Raw genomic sequence first — 23,757 nt, 5'->3', positions numbered from 1 at the left:
AATGCTACATTTGGAGAGGAGTCAACAAGGCGTATGATGAAAGGTACAGAGGTAGATCACTGATGTTTTGGGGATGTGTGAGCTACAAAGGCACAGGAAATTTGGTCAAAATTGTTGGTAAGATGAATGCTGTATGTTATCAAAAAATACTGGAGGAACATTTGCGTTCATCAGCCAGGAAGCTGCGCATGAGACGTACTTGGACATTCCAACATGACAATGATCCAAAACACAAGTCCAAGTTGACCTGTCATTGGCTACAGCGGAATAAAGTGAAGGTTCTGGAGTGGCCATCTCAGTCTCCTGACCTCAGTATCACTGAGCCACTCTGGGGAGATCTCAAATGTGCAATTCATGCAAGACAGCCCAAGAATTTACAGGAACTGGAGGCTTTTTGCCAAGAGGAATGGGCAGCTTTACCATCTGAGAAGATAAAGAGCCTCATCCACAAATACCACAAAACACTTCAAACTGTCATTGATGTTAAAGGGGTCAATACACGGTATCAAGAACTGGGGTATGTAAACTTTTGATCAGGGTCATTTGGGTAGTTTCTGTTACCATTATGTTTTAAAAAGAGTAAACACAGTTGATTGATAATACATGGCTTTAGCCAAACACTAACCATGAGGGAAAGAAAAGTTTTTGTTATTCATATTCTCTGAAAAATGCCCAAGAAATCATAAATTCTGCCAGGGTATGTAAACTTATGAGCACAACTGTATATCTCACAAAAGTGAGTACACCCCTCACATTTTTGTAAATATTTTATTGTATCTTTTCATGTGACAACACTGAAGAAATGACACTTTGCTACAATGTAAAGTAGTGAGTGTGCAGCTTGTAAATTTGCTGTCCCCTCAAAATAACTCCACACACAGCCATTAATGTCTAAACCGCTGGCAACAAAAGTGAGTACACCCCTAAGTGAAAAGTTCCAAATTGGGCCCAAAGTGTCAATATTTTGTGTGGTCACCATTATTTTCCAGCACTGCCTTAACCCTCTTGCGTATGGAGTTCATCAGAGCTTCACAGGTTGGCACTGGAGTCCTCTTCTACTCCTCCATGATGACATCCTGGAGCTGGTGGATGTTAGAGACCCTGTGCTCCTCCACCTTCCGTTTTTAGGATGCCCCACAGATTCTCAATAGGGTTTAGGTCTGGAGACATGCTTGGCCAGTCCATCACCGTTACCCCCAGCTTCTTTAGCAAGGCAGTGGTCTCTTGGAGGTGTGTTTGGGGTTGTTATCACCATCACAAGTCGAGAGTCTCCCACCCTCCTTTACATCACAGTGCACCTCCCTTACCTTGTGCTGCTTCCAGGAAGAATTTGGGAGCGAAGCTGGAAAGCAGAAAGTATAGGGTCTAGAGAATAACCAGAGGAGGGCTTGAGTCCTGGAATGCTGAGACCAGAGGAGGCGGAGACGAGGGGGTTCTGTGGCTGCACAGAGGTGCAGGATCTGTAGGAGGAGTTCTGTCCTCCCATTGACTGCTGGGGTGGGGAAGGAAGGGGATAGAGACGAGGCCTGAATCTGGCGGAGGAGTTGGCTGCCAGCTGCTGAAAAAAGGTGTGAGCAGAAATCAGGTGGTGGCTTCAATGGCTGAATAGGTGCAAGGGCAGCATGAAATGGCCTGGAGGGCCGAATTTGGCCTTGTTTGACATGTGCTAAAGTGTCAAAGTTTAATCAAAATTAAAGCCAAAGCTTTCTCTTTTCTTCTTCCTTCCCCTTTTTTTTTTTTTTTTTTTTTTTTTTTTAATATCAGTAAACACCTGGCAGGGGTGAAAAAAAAAAAGTTGTTGTGAGAACTCGAGTTCCATTTTAAGCTTGCCATAGGCAAAGAAAAAAAAAATCTCCCACTGAGGCTATTGTGATTTGAATGCCGCTTCTGTTTGGCCTGGCTCCTTTTTGAATTTATTTTATTTTCCAATTGAAGGATGCTGGGCGGGAAGGTAGTAAAAAGTCAGTCCACTAATCGAATAGGGCCATCAATGGTGTATGAAATTTTATATTGATTCTTGATGTATTCTTTTAAACATATTGTTATTCAAATAAAAATTATATATATTTTTTTAAATCTATTGTTTATTCAATTGGCACCTTAAAAGTACCACTTCCTCTATCCTTGAAATTCTCTATTTACACGGATGTGGTGCCTGTTTTCGTTTTTTTTTTTTTTTTTTTTTTTTCCCCTATCCAAAACTTATTCTTAGGTTGAATATACCTGAGCTGCCCTGAAAATTAAGCACTTGCTATGTGAGCTGAATACTTTCTGTATAGGACCATAATCTGCGTTTTAATCTGAGATTTCCTCCATGATCCCATTTCAATAGAGCTGCACGATTCTGGCTAAAATGAGAATCACAATTTTTTTGCTTAGAAGATAGATCACGATTCTCGCGGCGTAACATCATCTTTCATATTAAAACAAAAAAAAATTGGGCTAACTTTACTTAAGATTTAGATGTCAAGTGGTTAAACTTCCTGCATGTACACGTTGTTTAAAAACTTCACAGACCGCCTGGATTTTTTTTTCACACAGAAGTTTATCCCTTTGATTAGAGGTTGGCCGATGGCGATATTTAGAAATCGCGGTGGCCAATGGCCGATATATGATGCCGATTTTTTTTTTTTTTTTCATAAAATCTAACAGTTAGACCCCTTTCACAATGGGGCGTTTTTCAGGAGCTTTTGGGCTAAAAATAGCGCCTGTAAAGTTCCTGCAAAACGGCTCCCCTGCAGTCTCAGTGTGAAAGCCCGAGTGCTTTCACACTGAGGCGATGCACTGGCAGGATGTAAAAAAAAAAAAAAAAAAAAAGTCCTGCAAGCGGCATCTTTGGAGCGGTGTATACCACTGCTACACCACTCCTGCCCATTAAAATGAATGCGCACCGCTGTCGAAGCGCCTGCAAAGCGTTTCGGCAGCGGCGCTTCAGGGGCTCATTTAACCCCTTCCTCGACCGCTAGCTGGGTTATAAGTGCCCCGCTAGCAGCCGATTAGTGCCACTAAAATGACGGTAAAGCGCCGCTAAAACTAGCAGCGTTTTACCGTCAACGCATGCCCGCTCCAGTGTGAAAGCAACCCTAAGTAATAAGTGATACAGAAAATTTCTTACATTTAAACATTTATTAAACAAAACAAACCTCCAATCAGTTCACTTGTATGTATAATTTAGATAACAAAAAAAAAAAAACTATATCTTAAATATTAAATACACAAAAACAGGTAATCAAAACTTTTGGACGAAAAAAATGGGCTAACTTTACTGCTTAGTTTTTTTTCTTTTAATTCATTCGTGCATTTTTTCCAAAAAAATTGTGTTTGAAAGACCGCTGCGCAAATACCGTGTGACATAAAATATTGCAACAACCACCATTTTATTCCCTAGGGTCTCTGCTAAAAAAATATATTATATAAAATATATATATATATATATATATATATATATATATATACACAGGTAAAAGCCAGTAAATTAGAATATTTTGAAAAACTTGATTTATTTCAGTAATTGCATTCAAAAGGTGTAACTTGTACATTATATTTATTCATTGCACACAGACTGATGCATTCAAATGTTTATTTCATTTAATTTTGATGATTTGAAGTGGCAACAAATGAAAATCCAAAATTCCGTGTGTCACAAAATTAGAATATTACTTAAGGCTAATACAAAAAAGGGATTTTTTAGAAATGTTGGCCAACTGAAAAGTATGAAAATGAAAAATATGAGCATGTACAATACTCAATACTTGGTTGGAGCTCCTTTTGCCTCAATTACTGCATTAATGCGGCGTGGCATGGAGTCGATGAGTTTCTGGCACTGCTCAGGTGTTATGAGAGCCCAGGTTGCTCTGATAGTGGCCTTCAACTCTTCTGCGTTGTTGGGTCTGGCATTCTGCATCTTCCTTTTCACAATACCCCACAGATTTTCTATGGGGCTAAGGTCAGGGGAGTTGGCTGGCCAATTTAGAACAGAAATACCATGGTCCGTAAACCAGGCACGGGTAGATTTTGCGCTGTGTGCAGGCGCCAAGTCCTGTTGGAACCTGAAATCTCCATCTCCATAGAGCAGGTCAGCAGCAGGAAGCATGAACTGCTCTAAAACTTGCTGGTAGACGGCTGCGTTGACCCTGGATCTCAGGAAACAGAGTGGACCGACACCAGCAGATGACATGGCACCCCAAACCATCACTGATGGTGGAAACTTTACACTAGACTTCAGGCAACGTGGATCCTGTGCCTCTCCTGTCTTCCTCCAGACTCTGGGACCTCGATTTCCAAAGGAAATGCAAAATTTGCTTTCGTCAGAAAACATGACTTTGGACCACTCAGCAGCAGTCCAGCTCTTTTTTTCCTTAGCCCAGGTGAGACGGTTTTCGCGCTGTTTCTTGGTCAACAGTGGCTTGACACGAGGTATGCGGCAGTTGAAACCCATGTCTTTCAAGCGTCTCTTGGTGGTGGATCTTGAAGCCCTGACTCCAGCAGCTGTCCACTCCTTGTGAATCTCCCCCACATTTTTGAATGGGTTTTTTTTCACAATCTTGACTAGGGCGCGGTGATCCCTATCGCTTGTACACTTTTTCTGACCACAGTTTTTCCTTCCCTTTGCCTCTCTATTAATGTGTTTGTACACAGAGCTCTGAGAACAGCCAGCCTCTTCAGCAATAACCTTTTGTGTCTTTCCCTCCTTGTGCAATGTGTCGATGGTCGCCTTTTGGACAGCTGTCAAATCTGAAGTCTTCCCCATGTTTGTGTAGGCTTCAGAACTGGACTGAGAGACCATTTAAAGCCCTTTGCAGGTGTTTTGAGTTAATCAGCTGATTAGTTTGTGGCACCAGGTGTCTTCAAAATTTAACCCTTACACAATATTCTAATTTTGTGACACACGGAATTTTGGATTTTCATTTGTTGCCACTTCAAATCATCAAAATTAAATGAAATAAACATTTGAATGCATCAGTCTGTGTGCAATGAATAAATATAATGTACAAGTTACACCTTTTGAATGCAATTACTGAAATAAATCAAGTTTTTCAAAATATTCTAATTTACTGGCTTTTACCTGTGTGTGTGTGTGTGTGTGTGTGTGTGTGTGTGTGTATATATATATATGTGGTGTACAGTAGGGGGCGCTAGAGACCTGAAAACATATGTATCTGTCACTAGATACACACACAATCCACATCAACCGCAGTGAATTATATAATACTGTTTGTGCTAAAATGAAAATATACCAAATACATAATATGTAATAAAAATATACAAATATATAAAATAAAAGTGAAGAGTGATATTAAGATCAAAAAAGTTCTTAGTGCAAGTGTGATAGATGAATTCGTGATGTTTGATTGTCCCAATCCATTGAAAAGATCAGAGCAAACAGTTAGTTGAAACCAACATTAAAGCTGACACATAGATCTTCAAAGATGCAACAAATCTTGCGATGATATATAGATTCCGTCACCCAAGAGGAAAAAAAACACCTGAAGATAATAGATATCTGCTTACCAGATACCAATGACTCCTTTAACTAAAAAGAGAGTCATTAGCGCTTGTACAGGATTGTGCCTGTTCACATGAAGGCTGGAAGGCTGGATGGTACTTTAGGCATAGATCCCTCCCGTCCCATTCATTCAGGATAGGAAATATGAGAAACACAAAAGGGAATCTCCATAGCGTAAAACCGTTTAATGTATAAAAATAAAGAACAATAAAATAGCCAAATGGCCTCTTACATTGATCGGTGCCTACCCGGCACTGGGACTGCTTGCATGTCAGGGTGAATGGTGTCAGAAACCCTTCGCATCACATCGCACATGCGGCGTGCGTTCCACCCCGTGCCTTTTTTTTTTTGTTTGTTTTTTATACACTTATTAATACAATTATTAATTTTTCATATTTACTACTATCACGGGCGCGAAAGTATTGTTTACCTATATATATATATATATATATATATATATATATGTTTGGGGGTTCTGAGTGATTTTCTAGCAGAAAATACAGGATTTTTACCTGTAAGCAACAAATGTCAGAAAAGATTTAGTCTTTAAATGGTTAAATTGAGAACTCCTACACACAGAGTTCAGCTCATTGATAAGAAGAAACATTGTATCTCTTCTTGGTTCTTTTATCAGATTTGGCAGGCTGCCCAGAGGAGGAGAGAATTCTCTCCACAGAAAACTTCAGGCAACTTGCATTGACTTCTATTACAGAAGTCATTTGCAAGTCAGGCTGAAGTTATAATCGGCCTTTTTTATCAGCACAATCGGCCGATGCCAATTAAGTAAAAAACGCCAAATATCGTCCGGCCGATATATCGGTCGACCTCTACCTTTGATCTAAGAAGGAAGAGTTAGTTACAATGTTTCTTGTTAAAAACTTGGCAGACTGCAAGGATGTTTTCTTTTGACAGCTGAGTGAACAGGTAAGGCTCTCCACTTATATGAAAGAATCGGCAAACTCTGCAATAGAGATCGTCAGGGGGGTTGAATCGAGATCACGATATTTTTTTAACGATTAATTGTGCAGCTCTACATTTCAAGGGTTACAATTTAATAGTATAATGTTCATAAGGCTGATCGTTCTTTTTATCTTCATGGACCTCCTTCTTAAAGTACTTGTTGTGTCTGTGTAGTGGGACTATGAGTTGTCGTGGAAGAGGAGATAAATGCACTGATTTTGGGTGAAGAGATGGCCACACATGCCATACTACTTCAATCGGTGGTGTGACATTTTCTAGGCCAGTACTTTCCATTTTGTAGACACCCGGAATCTGTATAACGTGTTCTGTTGGAATTAGCCCAGACAGTATAATGTACCTTACACACTATAGATATACCTGTTGCTTTGTCTTTGCAGTAGTCATATACAGTATAAGCATGATCCAAAACACAAAAATGCATTCTTGGTCACTGCACAGTACCTTTCTCTCTAAAACATTTTAATACTTTTATGTCTTAGAAATTACTTGAAAGGACGCGAGCCAGGAGAGAGAATCTTCAAAAGAAGATGGCCGATAGACCCACAGCCGGAGCACGGACGACAGCATTAAACAAAAGACCGCTTACAGAGACCAATCGTCAGCCTCCTGTACAAGCTGAAGAAGGTAAGGACCAATGAGTACAGTGGTGTGCTAGATTAGGACTGGACATCATTTTGATTGCATGAGGACCAGATATTTACACTAAAGTTCCAAGCTTTGCCTCTCTCCCATGGCTGTTGTAAAGCCAGATATGTGGAATATTCACTTTAGGGACAGATATATGGTAAATGTATGACTATGGATAACGCCCATATGATGGCTCAGCAGTATCAGTCAGGATCTACACAGGTAACTCACAAACCAAGACGCAAAAGAATTTAGCAGATTAGTTATTCATTAAATAAAGGATAATTCAATAAAGGAAATATTGGATTTTGATAACCTTATCCTTTTAAAATGTAACTCCTTCTTGATGGATTCCGTATTGTAAAAGCCAGTAAAATGGTATGCATATCTATATCTATCAAAATTTTCAGGTATCTATTGATGCTGCAAGAAAGTCAGTCTAAAATGCCATTGAATGTTCACAATGCTTCTGTGATTTCCATATGTAAACACTCAGTTTGGGCAATAAAAGTATTGAATCTGTATACAAACGTAATGGAAAAAGTTGATTATAAATAACGTTTCTGAAATGATTTGGTGCTGTGGTCACCACAGTCACAGAAATCAATGTAAATACATCTAAAGCTCAAACCTTTCTTTTATTGCATATAGTAGAGGAGTTTTAAAATCCCTGTCTGGTTTCCTGGGGAGATTTTTTTTTCCCTTTTTAAGTTCTGTGCACACAAATGTATCCAGAATCCTGAAGCTCTACATGGTGGCAGATGGGACTTGTAGTTTATTTATTCACAGTTCACTGTGAATGAATGATGTGGCTGTGTGGGAGGAGCCCCAAATGGCCATGTTGCATTTAAATGTGACAGTGGCTGCAGGGGAGAGGAAACCCCACCAGATTTCATAGGGAGGGGGTGAGAGGGGTACTAGAACATGTTACATGTTATACCCATACGGGTGTAACATGTTTGAACTTATCCTTTAACCAATACCTGACCGGCTCACGCATATATAACAGCGGCAGAATGGCTCTCCTGGGCGAAATCCCGTATATATACAGCTTTGCCCAGGAGAGCACACCCCAGCTGTACAGCGGGGGACCTGATCGCGTGCACGAGAGCCAGCACGGGGATTTGTGTGTGTATATGCACAAATCCCTGTGCTGTCAGAGGAGAGGAGACAGATCATGTGTTCCTACAAAATAGGAACAGCGATCTGTCACCTCTCCTAATTGGTCCCATCCCCTCACAGTTAGAACACAGTGAGGGAACACAATTAACCCCTTGATCACCCCTAGTGTTAACCCCTTCCCTGCCAGTGACATTTATACAGTAATCAGTGCATATTTATAGCACTGATCGCTCTAAAAATGTCAATGGTCCCAAAAATGTGTCCAATCTGTCCGCTGCAATCGCAGATCACTGCCATTACTAGCAAAAAAAATAATAATAAAAATGCCATAAATCTTTCCCATAGTTTTAGACTCTATAACTTTTGCACAAACCAATCAATATATGCTTATTGCGTTTGTATTCTATTTTTGATTAAAAAAAAAAAAAAATATTGGCCTAAACTGATGAAGAAATTTTGTTTTTTGAAAAAAATTTGGGTGATATTTTATAGTGCAAAAAATAAAAATGGCAGAGGTGATCAAATACCACCAAAAGAAAGCTCTATTTGTGGGAAAAGGAGGACGCAAATTTTGTTTGGGTACAGCATTGCATGACCACACAATTGTCAGTTAAAGTGACGCAGTGCCAAATTGTAAAAAGTGCTCTGGTCAGGAAGGGGGTAAAATCTTCCAGGGCTGAAGTGGTTAAAGGATCAAGTATTGTAGACATCTTGGTTGCTTTCTAATGGAAATTAGTCCTGCCCAGCTTTTCTTTATTGATATTGCCATTTTTTTCCCCAAATACTTATATAGGTTTACCCTAAAAATCTGTTCTGTTTTCAGTGAAACCATGCTCAAAACCATCTCCATCAAAGAGACGCTGCTCTGATGAAAACAAAATATTGGGAACTGAGAACAAACAACCAAAAAGTCCAGAGATTGCTAAAAGTACACAGCCAGAGATTGTTGCACAGCCACAAGTGAGACCCACAGAACAGACTCCACCAAGAACCATTGTAACCAGTAAAGAAGAGCCGAAACTGCACTCTGAAGATCATGGAGCACCATCAGTGAGGAGTCGTATGCAGAGGCTTGCTGATCAGCGGAGATATTGGGATAATGATGGTAACAAGAGTTCAGTAAACACCCCCCCCCCCTTTTTTTTTTTTTTTTCTTTCCCATTTGTTTTATATTTTTCTCACTACTGTATATATTTCTTTTTACACTTATTTTAGTTGTACTGGAATACAAAAGCTCATAATTAGTGCTAACCTTCTAGAAAAAAAATCTAGGTCATTTGATTTTAAAATGCCAGTTAATTAACATACAGTTTTAATGGCAGTCCAAAATCTATTCTTGTACTTGTTTTACAAAGGCTCTTGGTGATCAGGTGCAGTGCTTTGAATCCGGGGGACAGTCCTCCTGGCTCCCTACATCCTCATGTAAAGCCAAACTCCAGGCAATCAGTTATTGTAAAAAAGATTAAATGTATTAGAGCTGTTTATAGATTTGTATTGACAATCTAGTCCCAAGACTTGCACAGTTCTGCAACGCCGCACACCTGTCTTCCAGGGTGAGAGACCTGATTTTTTTTTTTTTTCCCTGTTGTAGTTAAGTCACACTTACAGGTCTTGACTCCGGTCTTTTGACTGAACAATAAAAAGAGAAGCAGCAGATTGATGAGCTTATCTTTCTCTTTGCTCCTTCCTCCTATCAGCATGCCCATTGTGTTGTTTCCCAGTTTCCCAGAGATCAGCTATACCAGGGATTTCAAGGGGCTGATACTAAGGCGCAATCTGATATTCACACTAGTTGCATTTGAAAAAGTACTTTAGGGGCTCATTCACATGTCTGCGTTGTCAATGAGCATATGTAATGTGTGGTGTTTCAGATATTAACATGGGTTCTGTTAAAGCGGTGTTCTGCCCAAAAAAATAAAATAAATAAAAGCCAGCAGCTACACATATTGCTGTTGCAGGCTTTTAACAATAGGACACTTACCTGTCCTGGAGTCCAGCGATGTCGGCACCGCAGCTGATGTTTCCATCAGCTGTTGGGTGCTGCTGTTGCGGGTAGGGGTATCCGGCAGTGTAGCCTTACGGCTTCACGCCAGGAACCCTACTGCGCATGCACAAGGCCCCTACTGGCCTGGCGACAGGGAGAGGAGAAAGGAGCCCCACAGTGATGTCAGGGCCGCAGCCCAGACTGCAGGAAGTGGGAACAGGATACCTGTCAAAGACGACAATTGTGCCACCGGAAGGGGAGAGGAGACAAATGAGCGGAAGTTCCACTTTTGGGTGGAACTCCTCTTTAAGGCAAACTATTCATTTTTAATAGTTACTAACACACCACAAGGCCGGGGGGGTGGGGGGACAGGGTGGATGTGCCATAGTGCAGGCATGTTGGGGTGCCATTTACATGATAAAACAATTTACATGATAAAACAACTTCCATTTTAAGTCAACTTCAATGCATGACTTTTGCCTATAGGTGGGCCTTTAATAAGGCTTACCTATAGGTAGTGTAATATAGGAGATGTTTACTGTACATGCAGCCGGAGACATCACTGGCACATGCGCTCTGAAGGAACGGCCACCTGTGCCATTTCTTCAGAGCCCTGTACCGTGACCAGCGGCTCCCGCATGCATGCGCGGAAGTTGCGTCATCACAGCTCCGGCCAGTCACAGTGCCAGAGTCCGCGAACCCGGAAGAAAGAAGGGTGAAGCTGGAAGCGGCCTCCAGTTCTGACATCTCGGCATGGGATGGCTTAGTTTTAAGGTAAGTTTAACATAAGCTTAACATAATGTGCTAGTATGTGATGCATACTAGCACATTATGGCTTTATCTTGCAGGGTTGAGTTGGAGCTTTATGATGGGGCCATAATCCCTAAGGATGACCCCAGTCATGGAGAACGCTGGCAGAACCAAGATCTGGCTGCTCAGAAAGAATAGTCCAATAGGAAGCCAGCAGTTATTACTTCAAATTGCTATTTGTGACTGGAGTTCCACTTTAATTTAACATTCATTCAGTCATATTGGGGGGGGGGTTTGGGTTTGTAGTCTGTGTGGGCATGCAATTTAAAAAAAATAAATGTTGTGTTTGCCTTTTTCATCCGTAGGTAGTCCACCAAGTTCCCCTCCTATTAGCAACCCACCCAAAGAAATTGTACCTTCCCCTCCAAAGACTCAGACTTCTATAGTTAACCCTGAAACTCCCATGGGCCGGAGAGGTCGTTTAGCTAACCTGGCTGCCACGATTGGGTCCTGGGAAGACGACTTGAGTCATCCAAGTGTTAAACCAAACAATACACAAGAAAAGCCTGGTACCGCTTGTTTATCGAAAGTGTCCGCTGCCAGTTCAGCATCTTCCAGCATCAATAGTCATACTGTCCGGCAGGAAGCTTTATCTCAAAAACCCAAAGAGGAGTCTGTGAAAAAAGCCACGCTCCCTAGCACGCTGGTATGTAGTTTATACAATCCTTTTATTTCACTTTATTATTAGATCTGGTATTATGAATTTTATGTAATAATTCCATGTTAAACAAGATTATGTATTTTAGTTAAAAAAAATATATATTTATACAGATGGACTCAAATAATATGTCAAGAAATGTTTAATGTGACTTTTTTGTTTATTTTACATGTTACTTCTTGACTTTTTTATTTTCTTAAGATTTGTAGATGAACCACTAGAGGGAGACCTATACATGAATAATCTCGCTGCTTAGTAACTGTTGATAATATATCAGTTATGTAGGGAGTGCGTTGTTTATTGGGTTAAATCAGATCCCAAGGAGAGGTACAAACCGTAAAACCACAGCCATTGGGTAGCAGAGCCTGAAAGCTAATATGATTGCTCTATATACTGTATATGTACAATTACAAACGAAACACGGGAACAAGATTTTTTTTTTTTAAATTACAGTTATTACATTTACATTAAGAAATTGTTCACGTGTATGTGCCAAAAAGAGAGGGGAAAATACCCCTTAAAAATGCCTCACTGCTAAAATGTTCATGTTTTATTAGCAACCCATAGTCACAAATGAACAATAGTATATATCATTCCTTAACCAAACCATTCTATGCCAATGGTATTGGATGTATCTCTCCAACAGAATCATTATTAAAAATTTGTGATAAAAGACCAGGCTCTTTAAATCCTATATCTAAACGTGATCCCCAGCAATACGAACAAGGAAAACACCAAACCGTTCCTCCTAGTAAATACCTTTTTAAAGGGTACCGCCACTTTCATGGGGGGGGGGGGGAATAAAAATATATAGCGTATACAATTGCTACATAAGTGATATTGTAATTGAATGTTCTTAAAAAATTACCTTTCCTTTTCAATCTGCTAATTTTTTTTTTTTGTAAAATGCAATACAATATGGCAACCTGGAGGCATTCTGTACACAGATGTGCACAGCAGTGTTTCTCAACTCCAAGTACCCCCAACTGGTCATGTTTTCAGGCTCACCATTATTTTGCACAGGTGATTTGATCAGTTTCACACCGGAGTGGTTTTCAGGCGCTTTAGCCTCTTAAGCACCTGAAAACCACCACCCATTCAATTGTGAAATTTAATTTGTCTCTTTTAAAATATGGCAAGTGTTTGTATCGTATTCTTTTTTCACATGTTGTATGATTTCTGTTTAGAATACCTGGTTGAGCCTCCCAGTCTCCCTTCTTCCTTGTTGTAAACTGAGCACATTAGGTACAGAAGCCAATCAGTGCTAGCATGGTCAGATAATGTCTTCACGTGATATAGGTTGCATCGCAAGAGCTCAGCGTGCCTATATTGTCAATAGTCGGTTTCCCCTTCTTATCCAGCCCTGCACTGTTGATTTGACAGTGCTTTCAACCCCGTGCTTGTATCTGTTATGCCCACCTGCTGCTCCGTGACAAAGAATTGCGGCCACGCGATTGTACAATAAAACATGGGGGAAAAGGGTATAGAGTCATTTTATGTTTTTTCTAAAGTTCATTTAAAATAGAAATAAATAGGTTGTGATCTGGTACCTAAATGCTATGCCGCCATCCCTTATGCCTACGTACATAAACCAAATCGAATGCCCATTAAATGAGGCATAAGATTGAGTAGGTTCCCACCCCCACCCCCCCACCCCCACCCCCAATTACTTACCTAAGCCCAATCTCGATCCAGCGATGTGCACGAGGTTCTGCTGGGTCTTTCCCTTCTGATTGGCTGAGATGCTGTCAATCACAGCTAGTCAGGCGGGAGAGGGGCAGGGTTGAACCATACTCTGTGTCTTATGGATGCAGAGAGCTGGTTCAGGAGCGAGCACGCACGAGTGCCCCACAGCAAGCGGGTTGTTATGGGGAGGGGCCCAGAGCGCTGGCGGAGGGACCCGAAAAAAGGATCAGCAGCAAACCCACTGCACAGAGCAAGTAAGTTTGACAGGTTTTTTTTTTTTTTCTTTTTTAATAAAAAAATGTTTTTACTTTCACAATCCAATTTAATCCATACGTATTTTGCCACATAGTCAAATTACTAAAAAGAAGGCATCGTAAAAACAACGCGTTTTGTGAACCTTCACTTTTTCAGGAGTAGATGCCACCTGTATAAAATCTGTAAGAAACCAGCTTGATAACAAGATTATTATTGTGGCATCTCCAAGTGCTGACCACCACATAGTGTCTGGCCCGGAAGTTGTGGAAGGGGTACGGTACACCCCACCAGGATAACCTAAGAGTGGCGCACGGAGGTGTAAAGATGGAGTATGAAAACCCAAGGTCCCACCTGTTGCCAATCGTATGGAAGATCCATCCGGCCGCATGGCCATACAAATGTCCAAGATTGAGTGAGCAGTGTCAGGACCAGCCATTTCAGCACAAATACTTGTAAAGAACTACTGTACTGTATATGTATGAATGTGCCACAATGCTAGCCTTCCCAACAGGTGGCACTGTGAGGAGAATCGGGATTATAACCCAGTGTCAAAAACATAAGAAAAAACTGTGCTAAAAGTCTATATATACAAAAAACATGAGAGCAGGAAATCTTCTGTGAGAGATGGCACAGTCCCAAAGCAAATGTTCCAATAAGGAATTGCGCTGTAGTTAAAAAAGAAACGTAATGCTCCAAACACCAGTGATCAAATAAATCCAAATGTGAGACATATGTTCCTTAGCGATCTCCACACCATCCACCACTGTATAGTGTGTGATGCCGGCCGTAATCGCAGCACCAGTCCTCCTGGGACTCGAGAAGTGCGGTGACTTCAACACGTCATTCAGCCTTGGGCAACTCTCGAGTCCCGGAAGGAAGGGTGCTGCCATTATGGCTGGCCGGCCGGCCTATCTTGTTTCAAGGTGCATATACAATTTGTTTGATGTAAGTGCAATACTTTGTATATTTTAATAAATGTTTTAAGGATTTTATGCTTGAGCCTTTTTATATTTTGGGAACCTTACCGCTGCCTGTATGGGTGGTCCGTAAGCCCACAAGGGAGTTCTCCCAGAGGACGTAAAGGTCCTGCTTGGGTTTGAAGCCACAAGCATCATTGACCTGCTGTGATAGTAGATCTGTGCAAGCTGGTACTTTATCTATGGTGAAGGTGTCATCTGAAGCATCACACACTATACGGTGGTGGATGGTGTGGAAATTGCTATGGAATATATGCCTCACATTTGGATTCATTTGATCACTGGTGTTCGGAGCATTCAGTTTTTTGTTTTTTTTAACTACAGCACAACTCCTTATTTGAACATTTATAACCCAGTGTGTAGGAATCCATTCACATCACTGCACTGTGGTAACAGATGCCGCATGCATTGGTGAGATATGGTGCCATTCATTGTGAATAGTACACCATTGCAGTTCCAAATGCATGTGCACTGCAGCATGGCAAATTGCATGGTATCTTATGCCTTGCGCTGTGGTTAAAATGCAGCCTGCCACAATTTCATGTACATAGTTGTGCATTTATATCTATTTTGAGCGGGCTGTTTAACATACACGACTTGTATGTTGAAGAGTAGTGTTAATAGACCCATCTTTCCTGGGGGCCACAAGCAAATATTTTTAGCTGGAAATGACCTGTGACTTTTCTAATAATTAACTCTAGACCATATGCCTTAACTTACAGGTGTCTACACGTTCTGAATCGAAACTTTCAAGTGCTACAGTAGCAAACACCATTGTTAATGATGCACCAAAAGATAAAGTCGCAAATATTGTCCCTTCCAAGCTGAAGGAGAGGAATGAACAACCAGCTCAAATAGAAAAGTCTCTGTCAGCCAACATCTCTACCCCACAGAGAGCAGAGAGACCAACATCAAAAATATTCACCACTTTCCAAGCAACCCCTAGGGAAGAATTCAGTAGAGCAACACCTGTAGGACAAAAGGACAAGACGGTAACACCAGGTAAGTACAATAAATCAGAGTCCATGATTAAATGTATTGTGATGTACTGCTCAGTATACTTTTATTTTTTTATTTTTTTTTAGCATATTACTTTTTTTATTTTAGTTGTAGCTAAAACTGTTTTTAGACAGTGCAAGGAGTAACGTAAACCTCAGTAGCCAATTAGAAGTCGCTTTAAGTCAGCCATATATAAGCTGGGCTCTTATTTGTTACCCTGACTGCTACTCTTTACACTTTGTGCAGGGGGGGGGGGGTTACATTCTGAGTATCGGACATGAATCGTGTAAGTAATTGGAAAAAGAGCATCCCTAGAGTTCAAGGTGATGATCAGAAGTGTCCCCAAACTACTATAGTGTATCAGGTATACTATTCCGGCCACAGTACATACATAGGCGGATACCCAATTTTCATGTAAGGGAAAATGAAAATCGGAAGAGCAAGAAGAGTACAGAAAAGGCCATAGAGGAGGAGAGGAGAATGGGGGGGGGGGGGGGGATAAAAGTGGGGGAGGGAGGGGGGATGCTGTGCTGGGGTGTGCTTGTTAACTGGTAGGACCGAAAGACATCAATCCTCAGAACAGGTTTCCAGTAGGGCCTTGCCTTCATCAGAGTACTGAATAATTTTTAATATTTTTCTTGTCATTAAATGTTATCAGTACACAAGCTCTCTCAGTAGGTTCACACATGCAAGTACATGGTACAGCTACTGGTTTATTAAATACATTCTTAACCCCATCATAATTTGCATTTCAGTTTGTGAATCTCACTAAAATCTCCAAATGATTTATTGCCCTGTAGGTGGTCCAGGAGTTAAGTCGTTCCTGGAGCGATTTGGGGAGAAGTGTCAAGAACGCACACCTGTAAACACAACACCTGGAAACTCTGCACTAAAGTCTTCTATAGTCACACCAACAACAAAAAGTATCCAGGAAAGGCTTTTAAAGCAGACTGATGTGTCCAGTACTGCTAGCTTAGCACAGCAACAGAAAAAGGTACGGACATCTACAGACCATTGTATTCAATCAGAAAATCAGATGTTCTGTTCAGTACAGTAACATGTATTTCATTACCCTTTATGATCAGGAACGTGAAAAGGAACTTTCAGCCATTCGTTCCCGATTTGAGAAAGGCAGCATCTGGACTGCAGACAAGGAAGACGCAGCTAAAACCCAGCTTCAGGGGACGCAACGGGTAATGGATACTTGTATGAGAAATGACAAAGCCCTTTACTAGAAAATGAAAATGGCATTGGTCCTTTCAGAGTTTCCTAAAAAGAGGACCTTCAGTCTCCCAAAAAAAAATTAAACGTCAACAGCTACAAACTTGCTTGTCCAGGGATCCAGAGCTGTCTTCCCCCGAGCCGATTCTTCAATGGGCTTTGGGTCCATGCGCAAGCCACACTTTGCTTTGAAAATGGTCCTGCAGTCTTCTGGGGCCTGTAATGTGTCTCAGAAGGCTACAGGCGAAGGGGGTGAACTTCCACTGCGATCCTGGTGGGAGTGGGTACCTGTCAAATCCAGGTACCTGCCTTAACCCATCTCCCAAAATAAAAGTGCCAAATGTGGCAGAGGAGGGATGGAGGAGGCAAACAAGTAGAGCTTCTCCTTTTGGGAGGAGTTCTGCTTTAAAATATACAAGTGTAATTTTATCTGTGACCTTTTAATACTAATATGGGTTTCTGTAGGGCTACACTTTTCCCATGAAACTACTCTCAGCAAAAAGTATTTATTTGGCACATCTATGTTAAAGTTCATGTACAATGAATCATAAATTTTATTCCTTGCTTACCTGTAGACTTTAGATTTGTTCTGTGGCGCTTATAAGATGACCTTTTCTTAGACAACAAGGTTGCCATTAGATGTTTAAAAGCGAATTTGGACTTTAAAAAAGAAGTGTGGGTTTGTTTGTTTGTTTTTACCCCCATTATACTTGCCTAGGTGGATGCAGCATCCGACTGATGCTGCATCTGTCCCCCGTTGCCTTTGCACTGAGAACTGAGCCATTGAACACTGCCGATGGATCGGTTTTCTCACCTCCCCGAGCATAGAGCTGCTGATTGTTAATCAGCAGTTCTGCTCTGCTCCTCCTGGAGCGCTAAGCTGTGGAGGGGCGGGGAGCGGCCGTCTCAGACTTCCAAAGTTGGGATGACGCAGTGCCTGGACTGACTTTGGTGATGTTAGCAGAGAGTGGGCTTTAGACCGCTCTCTGCTGAAAACAGGTCACAGGAGTACAAAACTAATTGGACTCCTGTGATCTATAGGAGAAGTCCAGCCAAGCGAACTCAGGCTGGACTTCTCATTTAAAACAATATCCTTGTACTTAAAAGGAGATGTTGAAATCACTACATTTTAAAGAGCATTTGTACCTAATTTGCTCACAATGACAGAGATGTCTGCTTGCTATCTAAGACCCATTACTCTTGCCCACTCTCTGCTGCATAATATAAAGATAACAGTGTTACAAAGAGCAATACAGGGTATGGTCCTATTACACCTTAAATGAATGCTTTTTTTTTTTTTTTTTTTTTTTTGCTGATTTATAATCGTATGTTAAGTCTCCCCCCAGTCCTAATTCTTTTTTGTTTTCCCACGTCTGGCTGTTGGAGGCATGGGCTATATAAATAGCACTCATTGAAAGGATAACCTATACGTTTAAAATAAAACTAATCCTCCCCCAGCCCTTGTAAGTTAAGCCTGGCACACATGTGCTGAATGTCGGGTGACAATGACTGGTTGGCTAGCTTCTGTCGAATGTGCATCCTGGAAAACCAGCATCCGACCGACTCCCGATCAGCACTCTCACCCAATGGCAGAGAGCGCTGATCGGATGTTGTGGTGGGGGGCTGTCCCTCTGTCAGAACACAACAGCTCAGCGGGGGAGATCGCTATACTAACCTTGCATGATTAGTACAGTGGCTCCGACCGGAGCTCACAAGGGTTTTTTTTTTTTTTTTTTTCCTCCAATACCCGGCTTTAAATTTCACTTACCCACCCCAGCTGATTAATTATGTCTGTATCACAGCAGTGGCCCATCCTTGTGAGCAAAAGGTCTGTGCAAATGGTGCCTTTTAGTAATGAGTTTTGTCATTGTTGTGTACATGAATATCTTTTCTCAAGAGATTTTGTAAGATGGCCATCCTAAAAGCTTAGTCCATTTCTAAAATGTCCTTTCCCTTTAGGAAATTCAAGCTCATCCAGTGACTTCTAGCAAGCCACCAAAGCCAAATGTAATCTCCCAACCAGCTGTTGAGCGAGTGCCTGTCTCCCCACTGAAGGGCACCGCAAGTAAGTAGGAATGACTGATGGTATTAATGTGTCAAGCTATAAGAAGGACACCTGCATTTTATTAACCATCATTACAGCATGAAATAGTTAGACATTTAATTCTGGCAGACTTACAGCTGTGATTTTCAAAGATTGTTTCTAGGTTTTATTAAGTTTTGTTCCTGGCTCTGCTTCTATTCCAAGCTTAATTAAAGAGGAGCTACACGCCTGCACAAAATTGTAATAAAATCACTGTTATTATAGTTCTTACTCACAGCACCCAGTTAGGTTAAGCCTATATAACTGTCCAAATACTTTTTATTTGCCAAATCTGTGATTTCCCAAGTCCTCCGGGAATCGAGGCAGTGGCCATTGTAGATGTGGGCATCTGAAGCCGGCTCCTATGTATTTCTGGGATTCCAAGCAGCTGTCGATCTCGCGCCTGTGCAGTAATGACACTAAGCTAAGGCTGACCAAAGACTCCAGGGATCAATGACACAGATATCCCTGGAGTTAGCAGGACAGCCTTATTGCATTAGTGGCTTAAGCGGTTGGAACAGGAAGCCCCGGGGAAAATTTAAATAGAAAAAAAAAGTTACTTTCACAGAACTTTGAAAAGTTTTATTCTCCAATCAAATAAGCGCTGTTGGTGGGCATTAGGAGAAGAACTTTTGAAAATGAGTGAAACTCTGCTTTTAAGCTGGCTATAGATGGATTGAATCTTGACCAATTCAGCAGGGGCTGGCCTAAATTCAGTCCATCTATGGGCAGGCTGATTGTACCGAAGTCGATCCGTTGACTTGGGTACAGCCAGCCTGTTGTATTTTTTACTATGCAATTACTTTCAGAGGCTATAGCTGCTAGCAGTAATAATTGCGTTCTGCCGGCCGAGAAGGCTCCCCGCCGGCAGAACACAGTAGCTACGCAGAAGGGTGGAATGTAAGAAAGTTGAATCATCTATGGCTTGCTTAAAGTGGAATTCCACCCAAAAAATTGAACTTTCGATTTTAAGGGAAGGTGACCCCCTGAACTTTGTTTTAAGGCTACGCATGTGTCTAAATGTATTGCCTTTAACGAAGCTGCATTTTAGCTATAACCAGTATACTTTACCTGCCACATTAATTCTGGTCAATACTTGTACTGTCCTCATTGATTCAAGTTCCCCTCTGATAAGTTCAATGACAGATATACAGGCCGGTTTATAATTGGTGATGCAGAATAACATTCAGCTAGCAATTTGCACTAACTAGGTTTCTTTTACTTTTATACAAATTTCCTAGGTGGCACCCAAAAAAGGATTGCTGAATATGTAAAAAGTCCTGAGAAATCTGTACAACCCTCTTTAGTGACCAAAGAAAAGCAAGCATTCAGTAACGAAGTGAAGTCTAGTGGGGATAAAGGTTTGTCTCTCTCTTTTTTTTTTTTTTTTTTTTTTTTTTTAGAATAGTAATGTGGTATTGTATTCACACTAAAGGCAGGGTGTTCTCAAGAGTAACGAGGAAATTCTATGAAAGTGGGGAAAGAGCAATAATGGTGTTATAGCAACAAATCCAATTCCACAATATTTTTTCCATTTCAGGTTTGACAAAGCAAAATGGAAATGTGATTGGTTGCTATGGCATTTAATAGAATACCTCTGTAAAGGGTCCCCATTTTTAAATAAAGTTTGGTACACTTTTTACCAGTCCTTGGTAAAGAATAGAACTCCTTACCCTCCTATGTCAACTGTGTTTGTGTTTTGAAGTCCTGCCATTCCAACTTTCTGGCTCTAAGAAAAGCATACTACCCCTAGTGACAGATTTTCTAAGATATCTGACTTGATTCTCTGGCAAGGTCCCTGTGATATAGGCCTTTGCTGCAGGATGGGCAATTATGCTATCAAAAAAGTTTTAGAGGAGCTTCAGTCCCGTCCCCCCCCCCCCCCCCCCCCCCCTAAAAAATTAAGTCCGCAGCTACAAATGCTGTAGCTGCTGACTTTTAATATAAAGACACTTACCTGTCCAGGGATCCAGTGATATCCTCATCCAAACAGATTCTTCAATCGGTTTTGGGTCCAGGCGCCGGCATCTTAAAGTGGTAGTAGACCCCACTCATGAAATCTGACCTAGGCACATATATCTGCAGTGTTTACATATCTGTCTCAAAAGCTCAGAGTCAGAGTTTCTGTTGCTTCGTTCCTCTGTTATAACTTCTGACAAGTTCTCAGACACAGGAGATAAAAGCAGCTGAAAATTTGTATCAGGGTGGGTACATAGAGATAGATTAGCAGAGGCTGGTCTATTCACAGCACAGCTCTGCATGTTCCTCTGCCTATGTGGAGGGGGGGGGGGGGGTGTGCCTTTCATCCAATCAGCTGTCATACAGTGTATGCCCAGACTCCACACCCAGTGGTGGAACAGGAAGAAAAATTTCTAACACGATATTCACTTTCTAAACAGTGTAGAAAGCTGAAGACAGCAGATCTACAAATAAAACTTATGTAGGGAGATTTGTTTTATCTCTGTGCATCATCTGAGTCTGTTCGCTTTTCACTGAGTATATGTGAGGGTTTACATCCACTTTAACAAATGGGATCTGACCGGAAGTGGGAGTGAGTACCTGTCAACACCAGGTACCTGCACCCCTCTCCCCCACAAAAAGTGCCAAATGTGACAGTTGGGGGGGTGGGGGGGGGGGCGCAGGGCAGGATGCAAACAAGCAGAACTTTCCCTTTTAGGTAAGGTTATATTATTGTCTGAGGAGCCTACACATACTATTTTTTTTTTTTTTTATACTTCTTCGAAAACTAAAATCCTACATCCCTAGGGAATATCCAAACTAGACAAGGTGTAATCACTTTTTTAATTTAATTGATTTGGATCATAACCTCTACCTGCAAGTACCACAGGCGGTAGACAAACATTAACTACCTGTACATTTCACAAAGCTGTAAAATGTATTGGTTTAATACATTTTATGTAAACCTGGTATTTTCAGCTCCTCTTTTGGAGAAGGCTGCTCTGATACAATGAATATAGGATTCGGTGGCATAAGCTTCTGTATATTGAGTTGTCCATTCTTCTTTGTGACTCATGCTTGGCTCTGTCACTGAAGAGTAGTATTCATTATGCTTCTGCAACCTTTATCCATTATTACTTTTTCTTAATAGTTACCTTTTTTGTCATTACAGTGGAAGTTATACGAGAGATTGAGATGAATGTAGATGGAAGCATTGATGAGACTAACAGCTCAGAAGTGATCACCAGCATATTTAGTGATGCTCTTGAAAATGAGGATGAAGATGTAGATGAAGTTTGTACTCGGCATGTGGAAAGGATTTCAGATGATACAGAAAGCAATAAAGAAGGCGATGACAGTTCTGCTGACGAAGATGATGATGCACTCAACATTTCTTCAATGTCTTTGCTAACTCCATTAGCAGAGACTGTTGGGGTTTCAAGTCCAGAGGTAGATGAAGAAGCCAAAAATATGGCATTGATAAAAACATTAATAGTGACTCTATTTTTTATTATTTTTTTTTTTCTTTTTTTTTTGTTATCCTTTCTTTACAGTCACTACTGTCTCTTTCCCTATCACCTTCCAAGGTACAAGCAGAGACTAGTGCAAGTTGTGGTAGCCCTAAATCGGTAAAGTTTCAAAGGACCAGGGTACCCAGAGCAGAATCAAAGGACAGTTTTAGATCCATAGAGGAAAATCAAAATCTCTTGTACAGGTAAGAAAACATTTGTGCTGATCAGCTATTTCACAAAGGTGAGATGTGTTTAGTTTTTCTCTAACGCAACATGTTTCCTTGCAGCATCGATGCATACAGATCCCAGAGATTTAAAGAGACCGATCGTCCTCCGGTAGTGCAAACAATTGTTCGCAAAGAAGATGTGTCTTCCCGAATGGAGGAAGCGATATATGCCTCTCCCCGGCATGTTAATATCAAACAGAAACTAAAGGTAGCTTTTTTTTGGTTCAATAAAAAAGGCATATTGTTAGTGCATTTCTTAACACTTACTGTATGTGATTTTGTTATTTCTATAAGGATTGGGTCCATTAGCCATTTAAAGTGAACCTGTTTGATAACTTTAAAGTAATCCTGTATTTTGTCCATGAAGGCCAAAACAGCTTTTATTTAAGCCAGACTCCGGTCAATTCTTATTAATTTTTTTTATCCCTCTATGCACGGCATGGGTTGACTACGCATTTTGTCTAGGGGTGAACACAGAGCCTATACTCATCTGATCCTTCGCTCCTCCGAAAAATGGCACTCCCCAATGTCCAGGGGTGGACTGTTCCTGACGTCTTTATATACAGAGCTGGTCTATGTGTGTGGTGACGGCAGGAACATTTAGGAGCCGCAGGGACTGGTCTTGCTTTAGGAGGATTAGGTGAGTATATCTCAACCCTCCAATCCCCTAAACACTGAAGAAATGGCTGCATTCCAAGATCCATAAAAATTTGTATTTAATGAACGAACATCCCAAGTGTTACAGACAGTTCAAATGGTAGACGCGTTTCACGTACTAACAGGTGTGCTTATACATTACTTGGTAGTGTGTGAAATGCGTCTACCATTTGAACTGTTTGTAACACTTGGGATGTTCCTTCATTAAATATGAATTTTGATGGATTTTGAGTGCAGCTGTTTCTTCAGTGTTGATCGTATGCCGAGGCGAGCCAAGGTGGGCACCCGTGATATCATTAGGCTTCCTGTCTCACCTGGAGCAGCAAGTTCTTTTGTTTGGATATCCTCCAATCCCCTAGACAAAAATGAGCAGTAACCCATGCAGTGCAAGAACAGCCCCACTGCATAGGGGGGAAAAATTGCTCGGAGTTCAGCTTGAATAATGGCTTCACCAACTGCTTACATATGGCGGTCTGTTAAAGTCCCACCCAGGG

The 23,757-nt window shown here is 41.1% G+C and overlaps 1 protein-coding gene across 3 annotated transcripts in view; it reads left to right on the top strand.

Moving 5' to 3' along the window:
- The window catches only part of ANLN (anillin, actin binding protein), an 82,908-nt gene that overhangs the window by 19,726 nt on the left and 39,425 nt on the right, over positions 1-23,757 (top strand). Inside the window, exons 2-12 of one of the 3 annotated variants that reach the window (XM_073630514.1) lie at positions 6,967-7,111; positions 9,060-9,350; positions 11,336-11,676; positions 15,329-15,608; positions 16,406-16,599; positions 16,691-16,798; positions 18,786-18,891; positions 20,151-20,270; positions 22,040-22,317; positions 22,455-22,582; positions 22,667-22,814. In XM_073630514.1, the coding sequence (XP_073486615.1) occupies positions 6,967-7,111; positions 9,060-9,350; positions 11,336-11,676; positions 15,329-15,608; positions 16,406-16,599; positions 16,691-16,798; positions 18,786-18,891; positions 20,151-20,270; positions 22,040-22,317; positions 22,455-22,582; positions 22,667-22,814 (2,139 nt within the window). Of the gene's footprint in view, positions 1-6,966; positions 7,112-9,059; positions 9,351-11,335; positions 11,677-15,328; positions 15,609-16,405; positions 16,600-16,690; positions 16,799-18,785; positions 18,892-20,150; positions 20,271-22,039; positions 22,318-22,421; positions 22,583-22,666; positions 22,815-23,757 lie in introns of all 3 variants that reach the window. The other 2 variants (XM_073630513.1, XM_073630512.1) reach the window with 2 other exon arrangements.

The sequence above is a fragment of the Aquarana catesbeiana genome, linkage group LG05 (assembly GCF_042186555.1).
Source record: "Aquarana catesbeiana isolate 2022-GZ linkage group LG05, ASM4218655v1, whole genome shotgun sequence".
Taxonomy (NCBI): Eukaryota; Metazoa; Chordata; class Amphibia; order Anura; family Ranidae; genus Aquarana; species Aquarana catesbeiana.
The sequence above is the reverse complement of the archived record's forward strand: the minus strand, read 5'-3'. Positions and strand labels throughout refer to the sequence as shown.